The following is a 13,580-nucleotide window of genomic DNA, read 5'->3' as shown; positions in this document are numbered from 1 at the left end:
GACTCACTTCATGGTTGATGATTCCAGACATGCACTGATTCAGACCCAGCTTATTGAATTCATTGAGTCCACAGGCCAGCACTTTGCCTGACTGGGTCAGTAGAAAAGTCCCATCACAGCCACACTGAACTGCGACAATAATCAAGGCCTTGGGAACATCCACCTGCAAGAAAAAAAAAAATCCCCCAAATGTAGTTTGTATTAGGAAAAAACCCTCAGATTTTTTCAAAAGTGATGTCCTGCATTTGGCAGAACTGACCACAGTAAAGACTGCTCTTTCATTGTAGGATTTTCCCAGCAGCTTACGGTTTTCAAAAAGTAGCTCAAATTTTGTAATTAAGTAAAAGGCAGCAGTTCCAGGTTGGCTAGACAGACAGTCCTGTTGAAGTTTGTTTTAGCAATAGGTCTTACTTAGAAAGACTCTCAGAAAATGTTGGGAAAGAAGACGCTTCAACACATTGCTGATTTTTGTTCTTTGAGATGGAAGACCCCATGAAAGTTATAGAAGAAACTCAGTAGTCTTGCAGGGTCCTAGTCTTGTCACATTGTAAGTGAAGTGACAGAGTAGTGAGGTAGCAGCCAGGGCTTCCAATGGCTCGCGTCCCTCTACTGCTAACTAAACAGAGCTGGAGAATGGTAGGGGGATAGAAGGGATGTCTGTGAAACCTGAAAACTCAAACTTCAGTGTTTCTACTATGGCTTTTTGAAGAGGAACGAGCATGAAATCCATTGAGAGTGATCCCAGAAATAATAGAAGTTAATTTTTAAAATGTTACTGAACATTGTTAACAGTGAACGGTACAGTCAATTCCAGTCAACCTTCTGGTGGGCAGGCGAGCTTGTGTCCCAGGGTGGGTGTGAGAGAGAGGACCGGGTTCTTCCTGAAGCTCCTTTTAGCTCCTGGGATGACTCCTGACTCCCACAGGGCCAGCTCCGGCAGTGCTGACAGTAGTTAGATATTATGTTTCGTACAACATGACCCCTCAATTCGCACACATATTTGATCTGCTGTTCAACTGTGGAAATGGGGCGTGGGGGGGAGAAATGGCTGTGTTGGTCAAGAGAGAATATATTGCTTTCTGGTATCTTCCCAAGGAATTTTCCTTGGGAAGTATATTTAGGTCTGTGTGACTTTTTCAGTGTACTTGCCGATTTTAGCTGTCATTCCTGAGTAAGATGTGACTCCAGAGTGTCCAAGGTGGTTATATCCTCTTTCTCAACGTTTTATGATTAAGTCAGATGACAAGATCACATAGTGCTAAATCAGGAATTCTGGATTGCCAGTCTCCCAGACAGAAAATATTTCAGAAATAAACACCTTGACATTAGGAGTCAGGGAAAGAGGAGTCCGTGTTATTACTGGAGTCTGTGTGACCTAGATAGGCTCTAGGAAGAAGCTGCTTCTGAGTTTACCTTTTGTGGCGTATAATAATCCTCTTCTGAATCCAAACCCAGTCGTCCTGAGACATACATAAGAAAGAAAACAATGAAAATGAGGGCCTCCTTCCCAGTGAAAATATTCTACAGCATTCTCTTCTACTGAATCAACACTTCTCAGGTATAGGCTACAGGATGTGTTTAGATGCATAGAAGCTTGAAGTCAAGTTGGCTCCTGGGAATAAGTGGACAGAGACAAAATCTATACCCACCATATTCGCCACAGCCCCAAGAATAGACTTCTTTGTTTCGTGTCAAAACCACCACGTGATTATCTCCACAGGAGACCTGCTCCACTGGATTGTTCAGGAAGAAGTTCAGCTGCATGGGTTCTAGAACTTCGGCTCCAGCAACCTTGTCCACCCCCATGCAGCCATAATAATCAGATCCAAAGGCATAGAGCTGACCCTCATCTGCAAAAGGAGGGAAGGCGTAACACATCAAAGGAATGACTTTGTCCAATCAGAAAGCTGGGCAGAGCTGGAATGAGAACTAGTCCAGCCAGTGATCTCATATGAAATGACTGCATCAGAGAAATTCAAAGGATAGACGGTGCAAGTCTAGAGCTATTTTTATTTAGGGGGTCATGTGTACTGTTTATAATAATTTTTAAAAAGTGGCAGTATTATGTTGAAATTTTACTAGGACCATCTCTATTTTCTAGAGAAAAGGAAAAGTAAGTAACGGCAAGACAAAAACTACACTTTAGCTCGATTCTTGATTTGCTGTTATTTACACCTGACTAGGTGGTTATGTTATTCTTCCCCCCAGCTGGGATGTACTTTCTTGATCCCACCTCTTCTCTGATATGTGCATGTCCCTCCGTGCTTATCACCCACCCTAATACGACAGCAAACTGGGCATGTTGTTATTAGCGTGTGTATCCGCTCACTGTCTTTGATTCATGAATATGGTCTTTTGCTGTAAAATCCCAGCTGAAATTGCACAGTATTAAGTATAATACCTCACTTTAAATGCCCTTTGGATGCCTTCTGTTGCTGGCTTACCTGTCACACAGACAGTGAAATCATCACCACAGGACACCTGACGGATAGCTCTGCCTTGCAACTTTTCCACGTGCTTCGGCTGTCGGTAGGAGGCTTTGTCTCCGTGGCCCAGCTGGCCATGGAGTTTAGTACCCCCCTGCATGTTCTGTGAAATAAAGAGGTCTTGTAAAGTTTTAACTTTCACACCAAAAGCTAATCTTCAATAAAACTTCCTATCAAGAAACCCAAGGGCAGGGCACGTGGGTGGCTCAGTTGGTTAAGGGTCCAACTCTTGATTTCAGCTCAGGTCACGATCTCATGGTCTATGGGACTGAGCCCCACATCAGGCTCTATGTTGACAGCGTGGAGCCTGGGGATTCTCTCCCTCTCTCTTTGCCCCTCCCCTGCACATGTGCTGTCTCTCAAAATAAATAAATAAACATTAAAAAACAAAAAAGAAAATCATAGGAAAAAATCAGCTGGAAATTTAGAAATGAAAAGAAAAGGATGAGGGGATTAAACCTCTTAATGACAGGTTATATAAAACCCCTGCCAACAGGTAAAGATGTAAAAAGTATTCAGACTGCTATCCATCAAGACTTAACACATTCCCAATTCTTTCTCCTTCAAGTCTAAGGTGAACTTTATATTTAATTATAAGTGTCGGTTAAAAAAAAATCCTTATATAGTTTAATTTGATTGTTTTCTATAGAAGTATACCCTCTTGGAAATCCTTACTAGGAGTTTTACAAATTTTGGTCACAGTTTCCCTGAAATATGGAACAATTATAAAAATCTGGCTACACCAAAGAGGCTGCTATATAGCACTAAGAATAATCTCAAATGACTTTTCAACAGTTTTATAGAGAAAAAGAATTTTTTTCATTCAAGATCTAAACTGTAAGCTCTTATACAAATGTTTTAAGGGACAATAGTTTCTACCTGTGGAAGTCCTCCAGGAGCTAGTTCTTTAAGGGACAGGGCTTTACGAAGTAAGAGTTAACATTCATTCTTTCAATCAATCAATCAATCAATCAATAATTGTCTACTCCATCACACACTGGGGACAAGACTGGCCTTGTGGACAAGTTTTCTGAGACTGCTGGAAAAAATGAGCTCTCCGGAAGAAAAGGAAGAATGAAAAGAACGGAAGGCCTGAGACAAGGTCGGGTAAAGGAAAAGCACTCTGAAGCCAGTGAGAAGGCACACTGTGGCCAAAGAGACAGGAGAAAAGCCAAGAGAAGATGTGCTCATGGAAGTCAAGGGAGGACAAAACTTCAAGGAGGGAGATATCAACTATGTCCAATGCTGCTGGGAGGTCAAGCAAAGTAAGCACTACAAGTATCAATTTATCGGTCATTTTGTTAAGAGTAGTTTCAATCAAGTGGCAGGGATGGAAGCTGCATGTAGGTGAATGAGGACTCAGTGGCAGAAAAGGAAACCGACAGCAAATACATGCAATTTGTTCCAGAAGAGATAAAGTGGGAAACAAAGGAAAATTCTGAAGATACACTTAGCCATCTTCAATCACTGATACAGGGCTTAGAATTTCCCTGAGGTGGTACGGTACACTGCTTCATTTGTTTATAAAACTATTTCACAGATACTAGTTGCTCTGAAACTCACGGTAGTAGAACAGAGTAAGTAAGTGACTTCCTGGAATCACAGAGCTGTAAATAAGAGTCCAGCCTCCTGAGTCCAAACCTAGGGCTCTTTTCTTTCTTTCCTTCTTTCGCTCTTTCATTCGTTCATTCAAAAAACACTTACAAATGACTTAATATGGGTCAGGCATTGGGGACACAGGAGTGAACTAAACAGACAACATCCCTACTCTCAGTAGAGCCTACATTCCATTACTCCATACTGCCGTTCCTACGCACATGTTCAACTAACAAAACACTGAGACATCCCCAGCTCAGGAAAGAGTTAGGCTTACGTCACTGTTCTCAAGCACTTAGCTTTCACTTACCACCCAGGTGTACAGTTCCTTCTCCACTGTGACCACAGCAAAGTGGGTATTCCCTGCACACACCTGCCGGGCACTACAGCCACTCTTGATGACATCCAGTTTCTGGGGAGTGGACTTTCCACCACCCCAAACATAGACTTCACTGGTTCGTGATGTTACCACAGCAATGGGTGCTTCAGTCACAGTGCTTGACCTGTCAACAACCCCCAGAACAAAGGCACGTTTAACATAAAAACTGTATCAAAGATAAATGCTTCCAGTCCGTTCCCAGAGAAGAACTGCCAATTATGGTATGAGAAAGTATGTTCTTTCTTGACAACTGATTTCAACCCTCTATCGTAGAAAGCTTTGCAATTCCTGCCCCAGGGCCTCATCACAGCTCAGCCAGATCCGATTCCAGTCTGGTCCGTAACACCTACACTTTTCAACTTTGCACCATTCATCATGGGAATGATGACCACTACAGCACGAGGGTGAAATTATAGCTTTCTTTTTCTCAGAAATGACTATCTGACTTTTATGCAAACGTTGGCTTCTGAAAGGATGCCAAGGGCTACTTGCTGGGATCAAGCAATGCATAGACCAAAGAAAGAAAGACCCCCTGATGGTAATTTAAGACATATCACTTTTCACGAGTCTCTTAGGCATTACCTTGGTCTTTTTGTAGGTGCATTAAGCAGTGTGACTTTTTCCTCCATCTCTCTACCAAAAGAAAAGCAAAGATACATGAGTGAAATAATTGGTTCCTACACTGCACCAGTGTCTCTTAAATACATTTCACAGGTTTAGTCCTCTATAAAGCATATGTCTCCAGGAGCACGATACTACTTTTGGGAGAGTACCTTGATGGGATTTGAACAGTTACACAGGCCTGGCTTTGGATGATTCATTAAATACAAGGGGGCCAGCAGTTTGGGGTCATTTGTTTTCTATCACCAAAAAATATTCCAAACTGGACCAGAGAACTTCGAGAACCTCTGATGCACATCTCCGTCTAGGCTGCCCACTGACTTCCCAAACTCAATTATCTCTGAACCTCAGTTCATTCTCTTTTTCCCACACAGCTTTTGTGACTCTCCTATTTCTGTAACTGGCACTCCCCGTTCTCACCGTGGACTACACTTAAAACTTCGATCATCGTGGACTCAGCTGTCTCCCTTTCTTCAATATTTGAGTCCTACAGACTCCACCTATACAATGCCCTGTATAGTCCCCTCTGCTCTCCAGGCTTGCCACGTTAGCTCTGGGCAGCTTTGCTTCCCACCTGGAATGTAGTAGCGCCTGCTAACAGGTAAGACTCGACACAGTTCCAATCTACTTTAATCAGTCCTATACTGATTTAATATCAAGATTAGTTTGCTAAGTAAGTCTTCCTTAGGCACACCCCTCATCACAGGAACTACCCTCTCACAAACATCCACTACTTCTGTACGACAGCGTGACTTAAACACAGACCCCTTTGCCTAGCATTCAAGATTCTTGACCTACCTTTTCAGCCTTCCTTCTCCTTACTCCCATATTCTGGTCCAGGGTTCTCACTTTGCCTAAAACACTTACAGATGAATTCCTAGGGTGGTGCTTCGGCATCAGTATTTTTGGAAAGCTTTGGAGGGGCTGCTATTGAGAGCCCCAGGTCTAGAACCACTAATCTACTCAGGTAGGACTTAGTGTTTCCTAAATTTCCACAGTTCACGATGTCTGTGCTTTATCTGGAAAGCCCTTACATTTTTCCATCAAAGTCCAAAGTTCTAATGAAGTACTATGTATACTTCTACAATTATCTCTATAAAAATTGCAATTAAAAGGCTATTAAGGGAAATATCTGGGAAGAAATTAATATAGTGATTATACTGTTGGGAAATAAGCCAGATAAAAAATTTAAATATGCCTAACCAGCCACAAAGGGGGATATTGCTGGACTACGTATGGAACACAAGTGGACGGTTGTAGTGCTGTATCTGGAGTATTACATGTAATTCTAGGCACTGAGACGCTGGCTAGAGATCAACTAGAGAAGGACCAGAAAAAATTAAATGATCCCACAAAATAAAGGTACTGACCAAATAGCAAAGATTATGGAATTAAGTATATACTTAGTGTATCTAAGGGCAAGATTTGAAAAAGAGCACAGCAAAGGTTTGAATATTGGGAAGATAATAGAAACACAGAACTGGTAGGGGAGGAAAAAGGACAGTAAGACAAAAATAGTATAACAGGAGGAAATACAGATTAGAACATTTAAGAATAATAATGAGGTGCCTGCTGGCTCAGAGAGCATGTGACTCTTGATCTTGGGGTCTTGAGTTCGAGCCCCTTGGTAGGTGTAGAGATTACTTTAAAAAAAAAAAGAAGGAATGATAAAGAACATGTCTTCCTTTAAGTTAGGGTTTGAAGCCTCCTCTATGATGTGAGGGACAAAAGACCTCCTTCCTACCTCTAGAGACCAATACCACAGAATAAATCTCAGAAAGTAACCTGTCAACAATCCATCAAGTCTGATTTCAGGACACGGGCAAAGGTATCTGAAGAGTACTCCTCCAACTGCAATCTATCATCTAAATACACGTACTGGAAAACAAAGGCCCACTCTAAATCCATACTACTGTCTGATCACTGTTGAGCATCTTGTGCCAAGCCCTGGGCTGAGCACTTTAGATACATTACCTCCTTTAATCCATACCCTACCTGACTATCTAGGGGAGAAAATGAAATAAGAGAGGTATTAAATAACTTGACAAAGATAAGAGAACTCAGATACAAATCTAAGGATGTCTGAATCCAGAGCCCTCCTCTTAATCACTACACTCTAATGTCCCAACTCTAGATTAAAACTCACAGATGGGGGGAGAGCAGGGTTCTAGAGTCTCATCATACAAATTTAGAACAAAACAGCACAGGCTAAGGAGGTGAAAGCCAAGAGCTCCTCTCAAGCAATGAAAGAAGAGATGTTAGTAGAAAACAGCACCATAGTGGCCAAGTCAGGAAACACTGCCCTCTCTTGTGGTCCTTTGATCAGGCTTTCAACCATCAGCCATCTATATACAAAGACAACAGAGTTACTTCTCTGTACTTTACCTCCTGCGTTTCCTGAGAAGGGGGCGATCCAGAAGTTCATCTGCTGTGGGTCTCCGCTCAGGATCCTAAAAAGTTCAACCTGGGTTAGTTTTAATTTAAAGGAAAAGGGAAAAATGGGATCTAAAGAGGCATTTTACTTCCTCTTAGAAGGAAGACACAGTATATTATCCTTTTGTTTCAAAAAACATAACTTCTTATGTCATGTTCTATGTTTCATGCATATCATCTCATTATCATCAACCCTTGTACATGAAAGAGAATGCACCTCCCTTCTTGTTCAGTTAGGGCAGTGGCTCTCAATTGCAATATATATAGCACATAGGAATCTCCCAGCGTGGGGTGCCTGGGTGGCTCAGTTGGTTAAGCGTCTGACTTTGGCTCAGGTCATAATCTCATGGATCCTGAGTTCGAGCTCTGGATCACGCTCCAAGCTCAGAGCCTGGAGCCTGCTTCAGATTCTGTGTCTTCCTCTCCTTTGCCCTTCTCCCACTGGTTTTCTCTGTCTCCCTCTCTCTCAAAAATAAACATTAAGAACAAATCTCCCAAAGTGCTTGTTATAAATAAAAATTTCTGGGTTTTACCTACAGAGATTCTGATCCACTTGGTGTGTGTTGAGACTCAGAAATCTTCATTATTTTACTTGTAAAACTCACCCATCCCCTAGTGATTCTAACACCTATGGTTCACGAACCATATTTTGAATAAAACCAACCTAGAGCAACGCTGCAAGGCAACTGTGAAATGGCAGAACTATATTTATTCTGCACATCAGGAACTCTAAATTATATCTGACTGTAATTTTGTAAAATCAATTTAGAAAAATTAATCTTGTTCATAAAAAAATGGAGCACAATTTAGATGGTAAAATCATTTCACAAATTAATAATAAAGTAAGAATAAAACAGAATAACACTTAAGAATCTGTTTCCTGAAAGACGTAACTATCATGAATTGCCAATGCCTATTCTTCTAGGTACAGCCACAAGTACCTCCTACCCTGGGGAAGTGGATGCAGCTTTACACAGGTTCATCTCTACCATACTCCAAACACTGGGGTGGGAAGGAAAAATACAAAAGTGAAATCAACACGGAAGTCACGCTTACCTGGTCAAGGCATGCGTGGACCATCTGAATCAGTTCCAAAGAGTACTGGCTGGAATCAACTTCCATGGCCCGGATTCCTTGTACAATCTTCACACACAAATTGAGCGGATTCTATGAGAAAATGATTATTCTTGGTTACATAAAAATTAGAATCTACCAGTAGGGGCTCTGAGATGTCTGTGACTATTATTTAAATAAATGGCAATAGTGCAGCATTAGGTATGTTTTCTTTTATAACTATTCATATGCATCAGCAAGAAATGGTTAGGGATACACTGTTGCCATCAAAAGGAATGAAGCCAAACGGTGAACATGGAGATATGACCATGTGGCCAATGGTATAATCCTACAATATTATAGTATATAATATTATAATCTAACCCTTCAGCTGAATCCCAAGAAAAAGGAAAACAAGATTAGCCATGCTTCTTAGCTTTAAGCTCCTCCTTTGCCAAGTAATCTGCTTCCTAATTTATATATCCTAATAATGGTGATGCAGGGGATACTCTGCTGCAACAGGCAAGGCGGAAAACACCTTAATCGAGAGACCACCGTGTACGAGGTAGGCATGTTACATATATGATCCTTTTTAACCCTTGCAAACCCCCTTAAGGAGGTTATTATGATTACCAATTCAGAGGTATAAAGCCCAAGACTCCACAGATAGTAAAAAATGGAGTCATAATTCCAACCAAAGTCTGTCTGACTCCAAAACTCATTTTCCTTCCGCTATATTATTTAGGAGAATTAAATGGTAGACCAGAATAAACTTCAGGATTTAGAAAAATAAATAGGTCTCGTGTAAGGCCAATGAATTTGCATTATCTTATATTTGCATTTTTCATATCCATTATCACAGCTTCTCTATGAGAAGGATATATATTTTTCCTTGTTACAGATAATGAAACAGAGGATCAAAAAGATGAAACAATTTGCTTAAGTTCTCACACATGGTTTGCAGAGGATGTGAATCCACTTTTACTACTCAGATTGGTCCATGGACTAGCAGCATCAGCATGGGGTGGGGGGGAGCTTGTTAGAAATGCAAAATACTGGGAGGCACCTGGGTGGCTCAGTCGGCTGAGAATAGGACTCTGGCTCAGGTCATGATCCCACGGTTTGTGGGTTGGAGCCCCATATTGGGCTCTGTGCTGACAGCTCAGAACTGGGAGCCTTCTTTGGATTCTGTATCTCCCTCGCTCTCTGCCCCTACCCCACTCGCACTCTGTCTCTCTCTCTCTCAAAAATAAATAAAACAGTAAAAAATTAAAAAAAATAATTAAATGCACAATATTGGGACCTAGCCAAACCTACTAAAAAAAAGAGTCTGCAGTTTAACAAGGTGCCCAAAGAATTTCCTATGTATATGAAAGCTGGAGAAGCACTGCTTTACCCTGGGCTATACTTAGGAAGACAAGGAAAAAAGACTTAAAGGAATTTATTGTCGGGAAAGTGGACACCAGCCCTGCTAGGGATGTACAGTAGTGTGTAACTTTTTACAAAAGTATCAAAACAACTCTAATGAGTATTATATAATTTGCCTTAACATTAAAAGAAAACATAGCTGAAGCAAAAGAAATGAAATGGCGTACCCAAACTGCAGCATCACACAGTGGATCCTAGAGCCACTTTCAAAATTATAGTCAATAAATTCAAGTACAATGCTTAAAACACTTGAGTAGGATTATTTCAGTGGGGACTGAAGATAAATCTGGTTTGTAGCATTTTAATAACACAGTACTAAGCCCCTGCATACTTTTTGTATTTTTATTTTTTTTTGCCTACAGCTGATTTCTGTTGAAGAAATCAGAAACTGAGGGATACATGAATTTGGTTCTCTCAACTGAGTTATGCCATTTGGAAGGACAAGGTGGGGATAATACAACTTACCGTGGCATCAAATGTTCTCTTCAGTGTAAGCAGTTCAAAAATGACACAGCCTACTGCCCAGATGTCAGACTTGAAATTGTACTTGACTCCTTGGCAGAGCTCTGGAGACATGTAATACGGCGTTCCCACAAGCTGGACAACAAAGAAAACAATCAAAGAATGACTTCACCTCTGAGATAACTATATTAATATTTCAACAACTAAAGTAAATTTCTCACAAACCAGTGAGAACACCTATGAAACATTCACCAGCATACCTCAATATGTTTTTTATGAGATGATGCCACTATGGGGAGAAATTTTTTTTCACATCAAACTTCTTGGACCAATGACAAAGGGCAAAGGCACTGTGGTATTTGAGAGGCACAATGGTGACTCCTGGATCACAGACGCTTTAGGCTCACTGAACACTTCATACATTAAAGACACAGTAAAAGTTCACCAACCAAAAATCAAAAGAACTGGCAATGGGGAAAAGATAACTGAATAAAGGGCTCAAAAGTTCTAACTAAAATGCATAGTAGTAAAACTGTAAATGGCTCAATTTAACATCTGTAATACCAACATAACTAGTGAATTTCTTTCAAATTTAAAAAAGATCTTCTGTCTTGAAGAATGGGTTTGGAGGGGTACCTGAGTGGCTCAATCAGTTGAGCATTTGATTCTTGATTTTGGCTTGGGTCACGATCCCAAGGTCGTGGGATTAAGCCCTGCCTGGGGCTCTGTGTTGAGGGTGGAGCCTGTTTAAGATTCTCTCTCTCTCGCTCTCGCTCTTGCTCTCACTCTCACTCCCTCCCTCTGGCCCTCTCTCCTGCTCTTTCTCTCTCCTTCCCTCTGGCCCTCTCTCCTGCTCTTTCTCTCTCCCTCCCTCTGGCCCTCTCTCCTGCTCTTTCCCTCTGCCCCTCTCTCTTGCTCTGTCTCCCCCTCTCCTGCTCTCTCCCTCCCTCTGCCCCTCTCCCCTGTGTGCTCTCTCTCTCTCTCCTTCCCTCTGCCCCTCTCTTCTGCTCTCTAAAAAAGAATGGATTTAGAAATAAAATTATCCTGAATGGAGGCTGTGCCAATGTACCCCAGAAGTTCTAACAAAATCGACAGCCATCTTTAGTCAGCAAAGCCAGTAATTTTTAGACGGCTTACATGGCATTTATAAATTTTCAGATCATTCCTTCTTTACATTTAGGTGGCTAAAACAAGTCAAATTTTGGTTTTATCAGAATATTCACGGTGACAAAAATTCATATAAGGACATGACTGCTTCCTCTGAAGCAGTGACTCCCAACCCTGGCTATCAGCATGGCTGATAAACTGCTCTAAATTGTCTACAGGCATATCTTGACATTATCAGAAAACATCAACAGGAGAAAATTAATTAATTAACTTATACTTTCAAGTTCAAGGACAGAGCACTGTGAAACCAGAAGAGTAATAACTGGGTTTTGTAATTCCTAAAAGGCTCAAGTCACTGTCCTTAAAAATCAACTTATGTCGACTCTTTACCAATGGTCTTTCTAAGGCTCAGGTGGGAAGGGAGCCAGGCAATTTAGAGCAGTTTATCAGCCATGCTGATAGCCAGGGTTGGGAGTCACTGCTTCAGAGGAAGCAGTCATGTCCTTATATGAATTTTTCTCACCGTGAATATTCTGATAAAATTCAGGATAATTTTATTTCAGGCTGTGCATGATATTAGGATCAGACTGTCCTTGGGCATCAGGCTTTATTTGTAACATCAGGCTTCTGAACCAGAACAATTCAGAGGAAACGCAAAAAGAGATATCCAACATCCTAAGTTCAAATATTAAAGAAGAGATACACTGAAATCCCCTAAAGATCCTCGGAGCAGAGCAGTCTCTGGTCAGTGTTAGACAGCCTATGACGTCAGAGCTGTGATGTGGACAAGGACTCTTGGAAGAACGTCTCAGCATGTGAACGCGAGTTAGGAAGCCCAGGAAAAAGACTCCTGAAGACCTGCTTTCTAAGTATGGAGAACTTGCAGGAATCCTGAGAAAAGTGTGTGAGATTGAGTGTACAGTATCTCATGGTACTGGAAAGGAAAAGAAAAGAAAAATTAAGACAAGGGCAGCACACACTTACCGTCTCAGCCATGGAATACTCAGAATTAAGTTTCTTTGCTAGGCCATAATCTCCAAGTTTTATCAGGTTTGCCTTAGTCAGAAAGATATTTAATGTCTTTATGTCTCTGGAAAAAAAAAAGATTCTGTATATTAAACTCCTGCAGACAACTGTTTTCCCTCATCCCCGACTCTGCCCAGAATGAGTAGAGAATAAAATGTGTGGTTTCCACAGCTCAGACGGCTATGGGATCTGAAACCGTGGTCATCACTTTCACACATACTTTAACATTGAAAGGTGAATTTGGGGGACTGGAGGCAGAGAATTAACGTCACTCTCCGGGGCTTCATAGCACAGGCATGTCTCCCATTCACGGAGGACGTTAGGAAAAACTGAGCGGGCTGGATGGAAAATATGGTGTGGCCCAGGTAATCCTGTAATTCCTGTAAGGTGCGCTGCCTCTTCAACTACCATCCGTGCCTTGCACTGGCTGGTGTTCAGATCTGTTAAGGCAAGGCAAGAGGCTGCACATCTCAGCAGCAACATGATTCGGCTGCATAGATCACCTAAATAAAATCACTGGCTATTTTTATAAAGATGAACTGAGCATGTGCAACACAAATAAACTGCCTGGTTCACACTCTGGCTTCCTTAAGATGTGGGGGAAAAAAATGTTGCTTTTTTTTTTTTTTTTTAAGTTTATTTACTTACTTGAGAGAGGGAGAGAAAGAGGGAGTAACGGGAAAACAGGGGAGGGGCAGAGAGACAGGGAGAGAATCCTAAGCTGGCTCTGTGCCTTCAGGGCAGAGGCCGACACAGGGCTCGATCTCACCAACTGTGAGATCATAACCCAAGCTGAAATCAGGAGTCAGTGCATGGCACCTAGGTGACCCAGTCGGTTAAGTGTCCAACTCTTGGTTTTGGCTCAGGTTCCCACCCCACACCGGAGGGGCTCTGTGCTGACGGTGTAAAGCCTGCTTGGGATTCTCTCTCTCCCTCTCTCTCTCTGCCTGTTCCCCACTTCTGCATGTATTCCCTCTCTAAAAAAAAAA

The 13,580-nt window shown here is 41.6% G+C and overlaps 1 protein-coding gene across 1 annotated transcript in view; it reads right to left on the bottom strand.

Annotated features, from left to right (window-relative positions):
* Window positions 1–13,580, bottom strand: part of NEK9 (NIMA related kinase 9) — a 42,691-nt gene that overhangs the window by 22,920 nt on the left and 6,191 nt on the right. Inside the window, exons 5-14 of the mRNA XM_029950850.1 lie at window positions 12,550–12,655; window positions 10,462–10,593; window positions 8,572–8,682; window positions 7,468–7,532; window positions 5,044–5,094; window positions 4,393–4,585; window positions 2,445–2,589; window positions 1,650–1,850; window positions 1,414–1,460; window positions 8–163 (exon numbers count right to left, since the gene is read on the bottom strand). Coding sequence (XP_029806710.1) covers window positions 8–163; window positions 1,414–1,460; window positions 1,650–1,850; window positions 2,445–2,589; window positions 4,393–4,585; window positions 5,044–5,094; window positions 7,468–7,532; window positions 8,572–8,682; window positions 10,462–10,593; window positions 12,550–12,655 — 1,207 coding nt within the window. The remainder of the gene's footprint in view (window positions 1–7; window positions 164–1,413; window positions 1,461–1,649; window positions 1,851–2,444; window positions 2,590–4,392; window positions 4,586–5,043; window positions 5,095–7,467; window positions 7,533–8,571; window positions 8,683–10,461; window positions 10,594–12,549; window positions 12,656–13,580) is intronic.

The sequence above is a fragment of the Suricata suricatta genome, chromosome 9 (genome assembly GCF_006229205.1).
Source record: "Suricata suricatta isolate VVHF042 chromosome 9, meerkat_22Aug2017_6uvM2_HiC, whole genome shotgun sequence".
NCBI lineage: Eukaryota > Metazoa > Chordata > Mammalia > Carnivora > Herpestidae > Suricata > Suricata suricatta.
Note: the sequence above shows the minus strand (reverse complement) of the source record. Positions and strands in the feature narration are given on the sequence as shown.